This window comes from Glycine max, chromosome 4 (genome assembly GCF_000004515.6).
Source record: "Glycine max cultivar Williams 82 chromosome 4, Glycine_max_v4.0, whole genome shotgun sequence".
NCBI classification, from domain to species: Eukaryota; Viridiplantae; Streptophyta; class Magnoliopsida; order Fabales; family Fabaceae; genus Glycine; species Glycine max.
Window position 1 is genome coordinate 4385661 of NC_016091.4, and position 15850 is coordinate 4401510.

General features: G+C 32.6%; 1 protein-coding gene across 1 annotated transcript; it reads right to left on the bottom strand.

Annotated features, from left to right (window-relative positions):
• Positions 1-5713: 5713 nt before the first annotated feature.
• LOC100819462 (probable WRKY transcription factor 50) lies at positions 5714-7156 on the bottom strand. Its single transcript, XM_003522227.4, has 3 exons — positions 6915-7156; positions 6645-6786; positions 5714-6346 (listed from the first exon to the last, which is right to left on the bottom strand). The coding sequence occupies exons 1-3, from the start codon at positions 7132-7134 to the stop codon at positions 6223-6225; spliced, it is 486 nt and encodes a 161-aa protein (XP_003522275.1). The 5' UTR covers positions 7135-7156; the 3' UTR covers positions 5714-6222.
• Between the last annotated feature and the right edge of the window lie 8694 nt (positions 7157-15850).

The window sequence follows — 15850 nt, forward strand, 5'->3', positions numbered from 1 at the left end:
AATTTATGAATGGCAGCAAAAAATTTAGTGGTACCTGTATTTGAGATTGTTTCCAAGCACAAGCTTGAAGAAAGCAATCGGTAATTCACGATGTTGAGATTTTGGCTCATCAGTGTTGATTGCTATGGGCATTTCCTGTAAAGCTGAAATAGTAGTACCGGACACGATATCGATCGATATTCATCTTCAAAATCACGTGATATTGCAAAATTATCTTCTTCTATTCATTTGACGTGTGCAATGAGTTATTATTAGAATTGATATTGTTTTGATGTTGAGTTGAGAAGGTAAGAGAGAGAGAGAGAAAGAGAGAGAGTACGATGCGCAAAGTGGAGGAGATCGAAGAGTTGAAGTTCTGAAGAAGGTTTGTAAGAGTAGGAATGGCAGTGAGTGTCTCCTTATCTTTTGCAGATGCTCTTTTTACAATATCTTTTCCGTTGGGATCTATAGAGTGACTCTTCTATTTTTATTAGGATTTAGGACTCAACTACCACTTTAGTTGACTTTAATTCTTGAAATTTGACAACACTTTGCCATTAGTTCATCAATTAAATTAAAGGAAATTAAAAACAAAATTAAATGTGTAAATGGATAATTATGCTATCCCATTTCTTAAAAAAATGTACTTAAACGATAATATTAATATGTTTAAGAGTTAAAATACCAGGAAGAAGTTAGACACTTATTTGTTAGTTTCCAAGAACTAATATTATACTAATGTTTACCAAGTTCTAAAAGGATTTCAGAAATGATAGAAGAAAAAATCACAAAGTTCAAAAATGAAGTTACATATTAACTAACTCAACTGAAATCAGTTATATCTCTCTAGTATTTATTTTAGAGTTAGATAACTGATAACATTAGTAACTGTCGGCTAACCTTAAGTTAGTTAATTTGATCTTTTACTGACGGCAAAATATAGTATATTATTGGTTAAATTAGTACTTTGTTCTAATTTATTATTTAAGTTTAATTTGATCTTTTAATTTTTTTGGATTTAATTTGATTTTTTAATTTTTTAAATCAATTCAATTTGATCTTTGAGTCTAAATTGTGAGATATCATACTTTGTGGCAATTTAAAATCATCATTAAGTGATTTTACACCGTTAATAAATGTATTTTTTTTAAAATGAATCGATTTTAAAAATTAGATATGCAAATTGAAAAAAAAAACTAAAATATCAAATTGAATCAGATTTAGAAATTAGAGGATCAAATTAAACAAAAAAAAAGTTAAAAAATCAAATTAAACTTTAATAATAAATTAGAAAAAGTTTAATTAAGTTTTTCGTACTTGAAATATAGGTTATTTTCATATTATTACGTAACATATATTTTTTTTCAATCCAAGTACTTGAAAATTTTTTAGTTTCATTTGTTAGTTGCATTCCATTAAGTGATGACATGACAGACAGAATGTCATGTTATTACGTTTTGTCACGAACATTTTATTGTCACATCATTATTTTCAATGACGTGGTGTTTATGTGTTAGTGATTGGACGTGATGATGTGACACTCCGTTTATCACATCATCACTTAATGGAAGACGATTAACGACAAATAATAAAATGAAACTGAATTTTTTTTAGGTATGTATTTGATAAAAAAAAATGAATTTTTAAGTAGTAATCTAAAAATGACTTATTTTTTAGGTATGAAAAATTTATTTAAACCATATATAATTGATGTTTTGCTATTTATAATTAATATACACATGTAACATATTATGTGTTTCCTCATTCTTGTTTCACTATTCTTTGTACCCAAATATATATATCATCATTTAATTTTATTGGATTCTCTTTTAACTTTGTCTAGATATTAAATGTATGTATCTTAACTCTTTAATTTCACCTTTAGTACTATCTTATTAATCTAGTTAAATTAATTAAATATGATAAATTGATAAGTGAATTATTATAAATTTTAAATAATACTTTTTCTTTTAAGGAAAAAAGCAATAATTTTTTCCTATAGAATTTTCCTTCATCTTTATCTTTAAGAACACACAGCAAAATTTGATAGGATTCTGAAATTAGTGAAATACCATCAGGTAATAACAAAGCTAGCATAAGTATCGTAGCAAACTTACTTGGAAATAAAGAAGTAGATTTGCTGAAGGCATAGTTCCTCCGGCAAAGAAGTATCTTGTAATCCAGGCGTCTTCATTTTTGTCCTTCATGAAGAGGTAGCTAGTGGGTCAATGAATAGTATCTATGAAAAGTTAAAAACTCACTACTCTTTGTTAAGATATTGACTAATATCATAATTAAACAAAACAACCAACAAACCATGATGGCCAAATTGTTTAACAGCGTTATGTTGAGTTCACCTCAAAGTGGTAGGCAAATGCTTTGTGGCACATGATATGAACAAATAAAAGGCTATCCTCCTTCATCCATTTGGATATCTCCTTGAGAAGATCTTTATAGTTCTTCATATGCTAGCATCAAGGTCAAAACTGGCTTTATAATTCAAGAAAACGTGGCTTCAACACTACTGCATGACCATCTTTCAAATTTGATCTCTGGCAGTACGGTTTCAACATTGCTTCTTCAGCATCATCCAGTGTCATAGAGGCAGAAGGGAAATAGCAACAGCTGCATCAGTTCATGGACATAGGAATGTTATATTAGCCGTAAGGTTCTTTACCATTTTTTTTTACTTAAATACTTTTTTTTCCTCTAATTTAGAGTTTTTTCATTGTTCTTTAAGGACAGAAAATAAAATAAGTATATTTATAATGATTAAATTTTTTTTACAAGGATAGAAATAAATAAATAAAATAAAATTATAGGGATGAAAAAAGATATATAAGTATTTCTTTCATCCAACATAATTGTCAGTAATTTATATTGCCAACAAATTACATCCCTCGTATAACATTCATTTTGCAACAGAAAAGGACATGTTAATAATGAATCTTTACTCAGTTACAAATAACTTAATCGGTACATGAAACCTGCTTTAGCTAATCAAGTGAGCTATGGCAAGGCTGTGCCCAGTGCCCACCATTCATCCAGTACACTCATATAGGTTGATCTTGTTGTAAAGACTAAGGGCCTATGTGATTTCCTTTTCGCTTTTTGGCTTTAAAAACTGCTCTTTAAAATAACTCCATGCTACTCAAAAATCAAGTTCTCGTCCAAAATCTATTAAACTGTGAATTTTTTTTTCCAAAACATGTTTTAAAAACCAAAATTAATTTTTCAATGCGAGCAAAGTCAGGGAGCAAGTTGCGTTCGAGTGCAGCCAGAATGAGCTTCACCAAAGCTGCTTCATCCCTTCCATTAAACCGTAGAAATGGCAACAACAGCACCTACACTACACTCCCCAACAGCGTCTCCACTTATCTTTATAGGTGGTCCAATGTGCACCATTATTCACAACCATTGGATCAATCTAAGCTGTATCGTTTTATTATACACCTTCACGATCTTTTTCATTCTCTCCGAGCTTCTGTCTACTATATGGGTCGCAACCCGGTATTTTAAATTGAACCACTACTAACTTAAACCCCTAGTCCTAAGATTGGAGAGAAAATTTGTATTATTTGAGTGGAATTCACACTTTTTATATTTTATTTTAATTCAAAAATTCTTCTTTTATTTTTATCTTTTAAATCAAACACATCAGTAAGTCAACAATGAAGGGAGAATAATGTCCTCCAATGTGCTTTTCCTAGTTTGCATCGATGTCACGAGATAAAAAAGAGGAAGGAAAATATGATGAACCATAATGGGTGGGGTTTAAACTTTTGGGTTTGTTTTTTCTTGAATAAGAATTGGCTTTTGATTTTCAGAGATAGTGGGTGGGTTTTGGTTTTGAGAGAGAGAAAGTAAAGGTGGGAGTGGTGGCTTGCAGGTTCCGTCGGAGGTTGCAGGAGTTGAAGGGAAAGTACGGAGAAGGAGAAGCGGAGACAAAAAAAGTGGCATTATTGCCAAAAATCGCCTCCAACAATGGCATACAATGGTCAGCGGCAACTTTATTCCGGGGAAAAATAATCTCGGAGATAGGTGTACCATTATAATTGTTCCGTTAGATTGATTTAAATAAATAAATAAAATAGTTGAAAAAAATAATAATTTTATAAAAATAATATTATATTATTATTAATTTATTTATAAATTTATTGTTTATTATTAATATCATAAGAAATATAAATAAAAAATGATAATTAATTTATATTAAAAAAATAAAATAATAATCATTTTAAAATAATTTTTTTCTTATACTATAATTATAATAAGACAAAGAGAATGCCTATTGACATGAGATTATTTGAAGGACCAAAATTTTATGGTCCATAATAAATTACCTTCCATCGAAACAATGGCCTATTATGAAACTATATATATATATATATATATATTATCATGATACCTAATATTTATCTCCAAAAATCATTACTAATCTTCTCCAAAAATAGTGAGCCCAAACGTGAATATTACTTCCACATGCTGTCTGAGTCATTTTGGGACAAAAAACATGCTGTCTGGGTCTATTGGGTCTTTTTTCTTGAAAATTGATAATCTGATTGGATTTGAAATTCACTTTTTTTTTTGAGTTGTGGTTTGAAATCATTCTTGTGAGTTGTGATTTCGGATAAGATAATTCTGGGACTTTCTTTGCATTATCTCTGTACAAGCTAATAAGAGAAAAATTATTCATTAATAAAACTGAATTATGTTTTTAACCCTTTTAAATATATTTTTATCTTTTCAAAAATACTTATAATTTAATATTTATTATTTTTTATTGAATAAAACATATTTGAGGTCCCTATAAAATTTAAAAATTATTAATTTTATTCTCATAATTTTTTTTATTAATTTGTAGAAATAAATCATATTTTTATTGGTTCTGTTGAGTTACTTTAACGTGAATAATAAATTTAATTATTTTTTTTCCCACTTGTTCAAACACATTCATAATACATTATGATTTACTAATGTTTGATTTTTCTTTCTAATTTTATTAAAAAGTGAAAAAATTACCCAAAAAGTGATAAAAAATTGTAACCTTTGAGGATGATTAATTCATTTTGAAAGATTTTAACTGTCACATATTGTTTAATAGTCAGATTAGATTACTAGAAATACTACAACTAATAAAAATGTGTTTTATTTTTGCATGAACCAAATTAATACGAAAAATTTTATGAGAATAAAATTAATAATTTTTAAATTTTACAATGACCCTAAACATACTTTATTCTTTTTTATTTCTTACATGATATCTCCATTTGTCTTTAATTTGTTTTGTTGGTAAAAATTAAGAATTTAAGTGGCAGCGAGGATAATCTCTTTTTCCATTTTTTAAGGCTGGATAATCCTTTCCTAATTCATCAAGCATAACAGTGACATTTTCAAGAGATTTGTTCTGTTTTATATTTGTCCCTGGTATTTGTTCAATGGAGTTGGAGATCATGTGGTCTGTTTCTCCCTTAACCACAGATGCGTAGCCTAAAATCCCTAATACATTTTTATGAGTAAATCTGCAATACATTGAGCAGGTTCAATACATGAAGTTTCATATTTATGTCAGTCAGCAGAGAGGTTGTAAGAGGTGAAGAAATTTTGGAAAAACAGGGATTTTAGGAGATTAGGGGAATTCACGGAGAAAGTACTGCTGCTGGGACAGGCTAATTCAATACAAAATATATTTACTAAATAAAGGCAAGAAAAAAATGCTAACAACATACATTAAAAAAAATGATAATATTTGAACACTCATAAATTAAAAACATTTTCTCAATCCTCTTGTTTCTCTTTATCTTTCTTGCTATCTGATAGATGCCTAAGGGTGTTTAACAATCATTTTATACAACAAGGGGAAATCATTTTATACATAAGTTCGCAATGCGAAAATAGGGTATACAACAAGGGGAAATCTGATTGTCCTTTTTCGTTATATCCTCCTGATAGTTGTGTCAACCTTAATTTATTCACTTCATGAAATCATTTATACTCAATAGTTTCTGCTCTATGTTCTATTGTTTAGAAATATGGTACCTTCCGAAATCCATTGTCGTGGAGAGGAAACAAGCAAGTTTCTTCTGTTTGATTTTCATAGCCCTTAAAGTCCAATTTTTCATTAAAAAAAATTACTAACTCTGATAATTGTCGACATGCCTCAAGTCATAAAACTTTACAAGAGCACGTGCACAGGGGTTGTGGCTATGGCCCACGAAACTGCAAACCTCCTTAATTTTCTACTTAGATATAACTCTGGTGATTGTGGATGCCTTCGTAGGTTGTTATTACATACCTTGGATCATCCTTGTCTCTTTCAACTCTCTTTTTGACCTGGCATCCGTCCACTGAACACCTATAGTAGTTCCTACAATCATATGTTCCTCAAGTTAAATATGTGTTTGAAGTGTGCGATTATTTTTAAGAGTGTGAAAATGCGAAGAAGTTCCAATTTTCTATAAACAAGAAACTATTGCTGCATGATCTAGTACTAACATGTGTTTATGTTCAGACCCATCTTCATTTGACACATAGCAAAGTTTTTCAGTTCATAAGAAAGAGTTAATTAATTAAATCTAGCAACATGTTGCATAAAGATTAATCAGAACTATGATAGTCTCGTGCCATGCAATTATTTTTGGTATACATAAAAAGCATAGGCATACCTTGGATTGGGGCTGTTTTTCACCATTTTCTTTCCGTACTTCCTCCACTTGAACCCGTCGTCCAGTATTTCTACCTCTGACTTTGTTTTGAATGCAACTCTATCTCTGACTTCCTTCTTCTCACGTTCATTGCCAACGTCTCCTACGACACAACCAATGACGTAGAAGTCAAGAAAAGCAAAATTATGAGAAGATGCTTATCTCTGTTGCATGCTTTGTATAAGATTACAAAGTAAATTAAACAAATTTCAATTCAGGAACGTGGCTTACTGCTAGAAGACTCTTCAAAGTGGGTGCTACTTCCTCCAAAGTTACCAACTTCATTGGCTTGATTGTTATGGCTGAAGACATGCCCCGAAACAAATGATTCCGGGTAATCGTCTGGCCATTGATCATCATCAAAATTCAAGTACTCGGAGAGCTCCAAAGGCCATTGGTTGGTGAAATCATCGTCAGGTGAATCTGGTGGTCTTGGATTTTTATCTGTCATTTTGGCACCATTGATACGAAAAGAAAATGATCATGGTGCACATAATTTAAACTCCTTTGATGAGGCAACTTCATTGTGACCTTCCTATGAACTACATCAGGAAGCTTCTACGGGTCATATATATACATAAGCAGAAGAGGAATATTGTTAACATAAATTTTTTTTAATAGTTTAATTTTTATGTTACTTTCAATCAAAATATACATCTTAGACATTTTTTAAATAATTATGATAAAAACCAATTAACTTATTAGATAATTTGTAATTAGAGATGAAAGTGTTAATATATTCTATTCTTTTTTAATATTGAATGAATTTTAGATGAAATATATTAGTCTCTTTCTATATTTAATAGGATCAGTATGAAATTGACCGAATAATAAATAGTTTATTAAAAAACAATATGTTGATAATATATATTATTAACACGTCTCTGATAAAATTGGTAGATATCCAAAAATGTCTGTAAAAAATAGCATGATAACACAAAATGAGATTGGGGCATGCCTGGGATGACTCGGAAGACTCTCAGGAGATATGTTAGATATAGTCAAGAAAGATATAGTATCAGTCATATTAATTAATTGCTGAGAGTATTAAAGTTATCACTTATTAGTCATTCAAATATGACTTTTATTGGAGAGCTGATAATTTTAGGACTAACTAATCTGACCTGACAAAATATATATTATAATTAATTAAGTACTTAGGTGTTCACTTTTTATCTTTCACAGATTAATATGCGACCTGTTAAATTAAATGTTAATTGGTTATTGAGTGTCGTGGTTAGACCAACCCCTTCGTGGCTTAGAATTACAAGTCAAAACTGATGGTGCTTTGAGGTCTCGTACGTGGAAGTTCCTTCGAGCCAAAGTTTTTGGTTAATTATCTGAAATAGATGTTTGTTGGTTTTCTTTTTCATTATTTCTCTAATAAAAATAAAAATGTTGCTTTTGAAATAATCTAAAACATTTTGACATTATTTATTGTAAACGAAAAAACAAGGAACAGGAGCAATTTATCGAAAGGAATTAGCCTCCTGTACCCTATTTTAAGCAGGAATTTTTCATGGAAAATACTTACGCAAAAAAAAAATTAAGTCTTAATTTTTACATGTTATACTAGGTAAATAAATAATGAACCCAACATAGTATAAAATATATTCAAAATGTAAATTATTTGCTTATGAATTTATAACTAATCCATCTTCTAACCGTTGCTTACTATTCCATTCTTAAAGACGGAAGAGAGGAACGTACTGACCTTCGCGGAGGCTATTCAAGATACTCCGGCCAGCTCGTGAGTTAAATAAATATAGTCTTTCTCTCCTTGCTTTTGATAAAAAGAAGGCTTAATTTACCGAAATAAATCATAACAATTATAAATTTTTCATATATTGGGATTCACTTAGTTTTTTTCTTATCTTTTTATTCAAGTACAAAGAAGGAAAAGGAAATGTGATCAAAGGAAAAGGTTTATCCTTCGTTCAGTAAAGGATTTGTTATTTGTACAAGTAAAGAGTGTTTTTTTTTTCTCCATCTTGTTATTATTATGAAGTATATATCAGCTTTCATATTTGTCCATGACAATTTTTGTCAAAAAATTTGACATAAGTTTAATAGAGTGTTTCTTTTCAACCATGCATTTTATTTTCATTTATAAAACTTTGTTTAGAAAAGTTAAATATAATTTTACTCATACCAACACATGTCGGTAAATGTAAAGAATTTCAAAGGATTTTCAAGACTTTCACCATTTTTTTATTATTTCCTTCTTAAACAAGTAAGAAAAGGGAGAGAATTAGCTTTTAAATGCAGGTGGTCAACAAGGAGCAAATCCTTAGCAGCTATAGTTTCGGTAGCTACTTTAGTAGATGAAATGAAAGGGTTTTATATTGTGAACAAAGGGCTTTTCTTCCCTTGCAACCAATCAAATATGGTTCCCATTAAGTAGTTTGAACTACCTCAACTTCAACTTTATTTTCCATGAAATGGGTGCGGGCCGAGATATATTGTTGAAGCTTGGAGTTAGTCATAGATATCAATTCAGTCCTAAGCTATACCTAGTAGTTAGTTTGCTAGCTTTCTGTTATTTCTGGTATTTCTGTTATTTCAGGTAATTCTGTTAAGAGAGAACTTACTTGCAACTTATTTTAGAAAGCAGAGTTCCTATGCTAGCCATATAGAAGTGAAGCTACTGTTTCTGTAAATAGTTAATACACTCATTCAGCTCTAATACCACTGATAAGGCCGAAATATATTGTTGAAGCTTGGAGTTAGTCATAGATATCAATTCACTCCTAAGTTGTACCTAGTAGTTAGTTTATTAGCTTTCTGTTATTTCTGGTATTTCTGTTATTTTAGGTAATTTTGTTAGGAGAGAACTTAGCTACAACTTGTTTTAGAAAACAAAATTCCTATGCTTGGGACATTCTTGCAGAGGTTTATGCTGGGTCAGAAAGGTTGAAGAGACTCAAGATGCAAACCTTGAAGCGGCAATTTGAGCTACTACAGATGAATGAGAAAGAAGGTTTAGCAGAATACCTAAATCGTGTGCAGGGCCTCTCAAATTAGATGATGGCTTGTGGTGAAAACTTGAAGGATCAAGATCTTGTAGAAAAGGTTTTAAGAACCTTGAGCTCAAGATTTGATTATGTGGTTGCTGCAATAGAAGAATCTAAGGATTTCACATAAATGAAATTGGATGGGCTTCAATGCTCTCTTGAAGCACATGAACAAAGAATCAAAGAAAGGGAAACATATAGGTCATCTGAACAGGCATTACTTACTCAGACTGGGAGAAGATACAAAATTGGCTTAGGTAGTAGTAAAGGGAAGGTCAAATCGAAAGGAACAAGAGATGATGGCACTGATGAAACCAATCATGATAATGGTGGGTCACAATTAAGGCAGAAGGGCTTCCTTCATAGTGGTAAGAGTGGTAACTCTAAAAGAAAACAAATTCAATGTTGGTATTGCAGAAAATAGGGTCATTTTGCAACTCAGTGCAAAGTCAGGAAGCAACAAAAGGCAAGAGATGATCAAGCACAACTAGCTCAGGAAAGTGATTCAGAAGAGGATCAAGTCCTTTTGATAGCGACAAAAGACTCAGATAAGGCTACCAACACTGAATGGTACTTGGATACAGGGTGCTCAAACCACATGACTGGAAGGAAGGATTGGCTGGTTGATCTAGATGAATCTGTAAAGAAGAATGTTAGGTTTGCAGACAACAGCACAGTCAAGGTAGAAGGTCTTGGGAAGGTGCTGATCCACAGAAAGGGTGGAAAAAGGTTCTCAATCAGTGAAGTTCTTTATGTACCCACTATGCACAACAACTTGTTGAGTTTGGGACAGATGCTTGAGAAGGGATAAAGAACAATGTTTGAGGACCACCACATGAAGATCTATGATCAGAAGGGTAGGATGATTATCAAGGCACCCGTGTCAAGCAATAGGACCTTTAAGATTGAAATCCAGATCCAACAAGATCAAGAATGCCTCTCAGTCATTGAGGATTCTAAAAGTTGTCTTTGACACAAGAGGTATGGTCACTTGAACTTTAAAAGTCTTAGAATAATGAGCAATAATAAGATTGTTACGGGAATTGCTAATATACAGCAACCTAGTAAAGTGTGTGACAACTGTTGTGAATCTAAACAACCAAGGAAGTCCTATAATACTGAAATTGCAACTAGGTCTTCAGCAGTCCTAAATTTGGTCCATACTGATGTGTGTGGCCCTTTAGAGAGAGTCTCTCTAGGAGGTAGCTCATACTTTGTGTCCTTCATAGATGATTACTCAAGAAAGGTATGGATCTACTTGCTGAGCAGGAAGAGTGAAGTGTTTCTCACCTTCAAAAGATTCAAGGTGATGATTGAAACACAAAGTGGAAACAAGATACAAAAGCTTAGATCGGATGGTGGTGGTGAATACACATCACATGAATTCAAGAAATTCTATGAGGATGAGGGCATTATTCATGACATCACACCTCCTTACACACCACAACATAATGGTGTAGCTGAGAGATTCAATAGAACCATAGTCAACATGACTAGGTGCATGCTGAGGAATTTCCATTTGCCAAAGGAATTCTGGGGTGAGGCAGTGTCAACAACAACTTATTTTCTTAACAGATGTCCAACAAAGAAGCTAGAGAATGTGACCCCAGAAGAAACTTGGAGTGGAAGTAAGCCCAATGTTAAACATCTAAGAGTGTTTGGGTGCTTGTGCTTCAAGCATGTTACAGACCAGCTGAGGAGAAAACAGGACAAGAAGACTGAGCAGATGCTTATGTTGGGCTATCACAGCACTGGTGGGTACAGGCTTTATGATTGCAGTTCAAAGAAAGTGGTGATCAGTAGTGATGTAACCTTTGATGAAAGTAGAAGCTTGAATTGGGAAAGCATTACTGCAGAATCTGATCCGAGGCAGCAAGACCTCAAGATTGAAGTGAATGAGTCTGCTTTAGAATCAACTGATGACTATGAAGATGCAGACCATGAGACACTGGTTCAGGTTAATCAAAATCAAGAAGGGGCAGCAGGCAATAGGGCCAAAAGAACCAGGGTCCCTCCATCAAGGCTTCAGTACTTTGAAGTATACACAGATGATAGGGTGACTGATAAAGGTGAATTCCAACCTTGTGAAGAAGTGCATGTTGCGTTGTTTGCTGATGTCAAGCCCCTTTTCCTTTACTCAAGCTGTCAAAGAGAAGAAATGGGTAGAAGCAATGAAAGAAGAGCTGCAGTCAATTGAAAAAAATGGGACTTGGGAGTTAGTTAAGCTTCCAAAGGGAAAGAAGGTCATATGTGTTAAGTAGGTATACACAATCAAACATAAACCAAATGGGGAGGTAGCCAAGTACAAGGCTAGGTTGGTGGCAAAAGGATTTCTATAGAGAGAGGGGATTGACTACAATGAGGTATTTGCTCCTGTGGTAAGATTGGAGACAGTGAGGATGATTGTAGCTGTTGCCAGTAACAGGGGTTGGCCTATGTACCAGATGGATGTCAAGTTAGCTTTCTTGAATGGCTACCTAGAAGAAGAAGTGTACACACTACAACCACCAAGCTTTGAGAAAGAAGAGCATGAAGATGAAGTGTATTTGCTCAGAAAAGCCCTATATGGTTTAAAGCAGTCACCAAGGGCTTGGAATATAAGGATTGACGGAGTCTTAGCCAAACAAAAATTTAGCAAATGCAAGAGTAAGCATGGTGTGCATGTAAGAGCCAATTGCTTAACAAATTTACTGTTGGTCTGTCTATATGTAGATGACCTACTTGTGACTGGCAGCAGTGAAAAAGAGATTCAAGGTTTCAAACAGTTCATGATGGCTGAGTTTGAGATGACTGATCTAGGGAAATTATCACATTTCCTTGGATTAGAGTTTAACCAAGTCCAGAACGGAGTGCTCATGCACCAAAGCAGATATGCACAGGAGATTCTTAAAAGATTTGGTATGCTGAATTGCAATTCTGCTTCTACACCAGCTAAACCTGGGCTTAAGCTGGAAAAGGATCCTGAAGGGGAACTGGCTTATGCAACTGAGTTCAAGAAATTGATTGGATCCCTGAGATACTTATGCAATAGCAGACCTAATATCTGCTTTGCAGTAAGCTTGATCAGCAGATTCATGAAAAAGCCTAAAGTGTCACACATGCAAGCAACCAAAAGAGTGTTGAGGTTTGTTAAGGGGACAATTGACAGTGGTGTGTTGTTCCTTTTTGAAGCTGAATCAGGAAAATCATATTTGTTTGGTTACATAGGTTCTGATTGGAAAAGAGATCAAGAACAGAAGAAAAGCACTGGAGGATATCTGTCCATGTATTATGATGCACCAGTGGCTTGGAGCTCTTGGAAATAGGAAGTGGTAGCCTTATCCACTTGTGAAGCTGAGTATGTGGTAACATCACTTGGTGCATGTAAGCAGTTTGGATGATGAATCTACTCGAAGAATTGCAGTTGAGGGAAAGGAAACCTGTATGTTTAATGATTGACAACAAGTCTGCTATTAATTTGGCCAAGCATCCTACCCTGCATGGCAGAAGTAAACATATTGAGCTTAGGTTTCATTATATCAGAGAACAAGTTTCGAAAGGTAATGTAGCGGTGGAATACTATCAAGCAGAAGAACAACTAGCAGATTTAATGACAAAGCCAATTCAAGTTTCAAGGTTCAAGCAGATCTGCAGTAAGCTGGTCAATAGTTTGAAGGATCTGAATTGAGGGAGGGTGTTGAAGCTTGGAGTTAGTCATAGATATCAATTCAGTCCTAAGTTGTACCTAGTACTTAGTTTGTTAGCTTTCTGTTATTTCAGGTATTTCTGTTATTTCAGATAATTCTGTTAGGAGAGAACTTAATTGCAACTTATTTTAGAATGCAGAGTTCCTATGCTAACCATATAAAAGTGAAGCTACTTTTTCTGTAAATAGTTAATACACTCATTCAGCTCATTTACACGACTTAGCTCTCTTGCTCACTATCTTCCTCCCTTGACTTCATCTTCAAGACTCAGTTTTGGTTTCTGGTGTGAGGGTGCAGTAAGCATAGGCCCTATCATATATGACTAACTTGGGCATTGGATTGGTTTTGAAGAAATTCCAATTTCAATTTATTGTTTTTTACTTTGTTATTCACTTGATTTTGTTTTTTAAAATTTAAATTTAATTTAATCTAATACAATTATATAAAGTTATTTGAATTATAGATGAGTTTATTTTTGCTTTGTTTAGTCAAAAGATGACAACTAAATCTTATTTTATCCCTTTTACGCATTTTTTTTATCTGCAAAGGGAAGAAATATATTGATACTAAACAAGAATATGTTTTTATTTATACAAACAACATGGATATAAATAAAAATTAACTAAAGGACCAAAACAGATTGATAGACCATCCTACACACAAAAGCAGATAAAAATTCCTTATTTGGATGCTGGGTTGCGGGTTCTAAATAAGCCAGGGAGTGTTGTTCATTGTAACAAATTAAGACTCTTTGTATTCATTCTTTGTGAAATAAAAAATAGAATCTCTATAAGTGATTTTAGACAAAAAATCACACATTGACTAAAGTATGTACGTGAAAAAATTGTGTAATTTTGCTAGTTTTTTTGTTTATCCTCTCTTTTGTTGTGGCATAAGCATTGCCATCAAGTTCAACTTGGATGGCTGGTTCGCAACAAATAGGCAGTACGTGGAAAGGGTATGTATGGGTCCTGGCAGGTAAATGAGCAATTCAAGATGGTTAGAAGTGAATGTGTGCTGGGTTTAGGAGATGCAACATGATTTGGTGGTGAAGGAAGTTTAAGTAACTTTATGAGCACGGCGGAAGCTGGTAAACATGTGCTTATGAGCGAGGTGAATAAGCAGTAACACTAACACCAATGCATATTTTTTTAATGTCTTTTTCATAATTTTCATTTAATGAAAATATTGCAAATTACTATCATTTTAATAACAAAAGTATAATTTCAACATTACATTTATTTCCCCAAAAAAATCAACGATTTTGACTTTGTATTGCAATGGGACACCAAAACCATCGCGTTGATCCAAAATGAAGTCCACTGCTTTCGCATTCTTGCATTCATATACAGCTTGTCCAATAAATGAGCTTTCTAAGATCTAAAATTAGCTTTGATGGTTGACGAATCTATAGAACAACTATAGATGTTTGATAACGTGGAGAGGAAATGAGTCAATGATTTTGTAAGACATCATAGTCCTCGTAATTGGTAAAAGGTACCAAGGAAGTTCACAAGCATCTTCCACTCACACTTCCATTTCTGAAAAAAAAAAAAGTGTGTGAAGAAATTTAAAGGTATCCAACACACATCATATTTATAACAATTTATCTCTGTCTTATTCGAATAATTGAACTAAATTTTCTTTAATAGAATCACAGATTAAATTATTATTAAAGATTTTTTAGTCAAATAACTTATTTTTATAATAAAAAGATTAAAACATAAATTATATTACTTTAAAATTAATTATATTTCAAATTAATTTCTTTTAAATTAAAATTAATTTTACGAAGTTCAACCAAACACACTTTTACCAGTACGAATTGACATATCATTGTAATATTTAAATCAGCTCATATGTAACATACCAATTTTCTAGATAGATTGAATTTCTTGTGGGTAGTTTGATGGTCTTTTTAAATCTCTCATCTTATTAGGCATGTGTCAAATCAGAGCATCCACTCTCCACTTAACCCTTATTTCTAGGAAGCGTCGTGGATATTGCTTTGAGCTTATATCACTACCAAAATTTACAATACGATTTTATAGTCAAACATATAGAAATATTGCGGCACATGTAAATGAAGTCTTCTTTCTGTCATTTTCAATAGCATATTAGCAATTATCTCACACTTTCATTTCCTTTCATAACTTATTTAGTTACTGAAATTTAGTATGAAAAAAGTGAGAATAATCGTTGAGTCTACCAGAACATGCTATATCGTAAAGACCTGAAAGTGCACATTCTCCAAAAAAAGGCAAAAAGACTAGCCCGTGCGATGATGGATCAGAAATTACAAAGAATGACACTGCTGCTCTTTTTCCAAGTTTCAATTATAGAGGTTTAAATTGTTTTTTTTAAATATATCATTGTATTCCTAAAACATATTTATGGTGTTTCAAATTGTGTTCCGAAAACTTACATATGAAATGTATAAAAAAATTGATTTTCAGAATTATTTTTT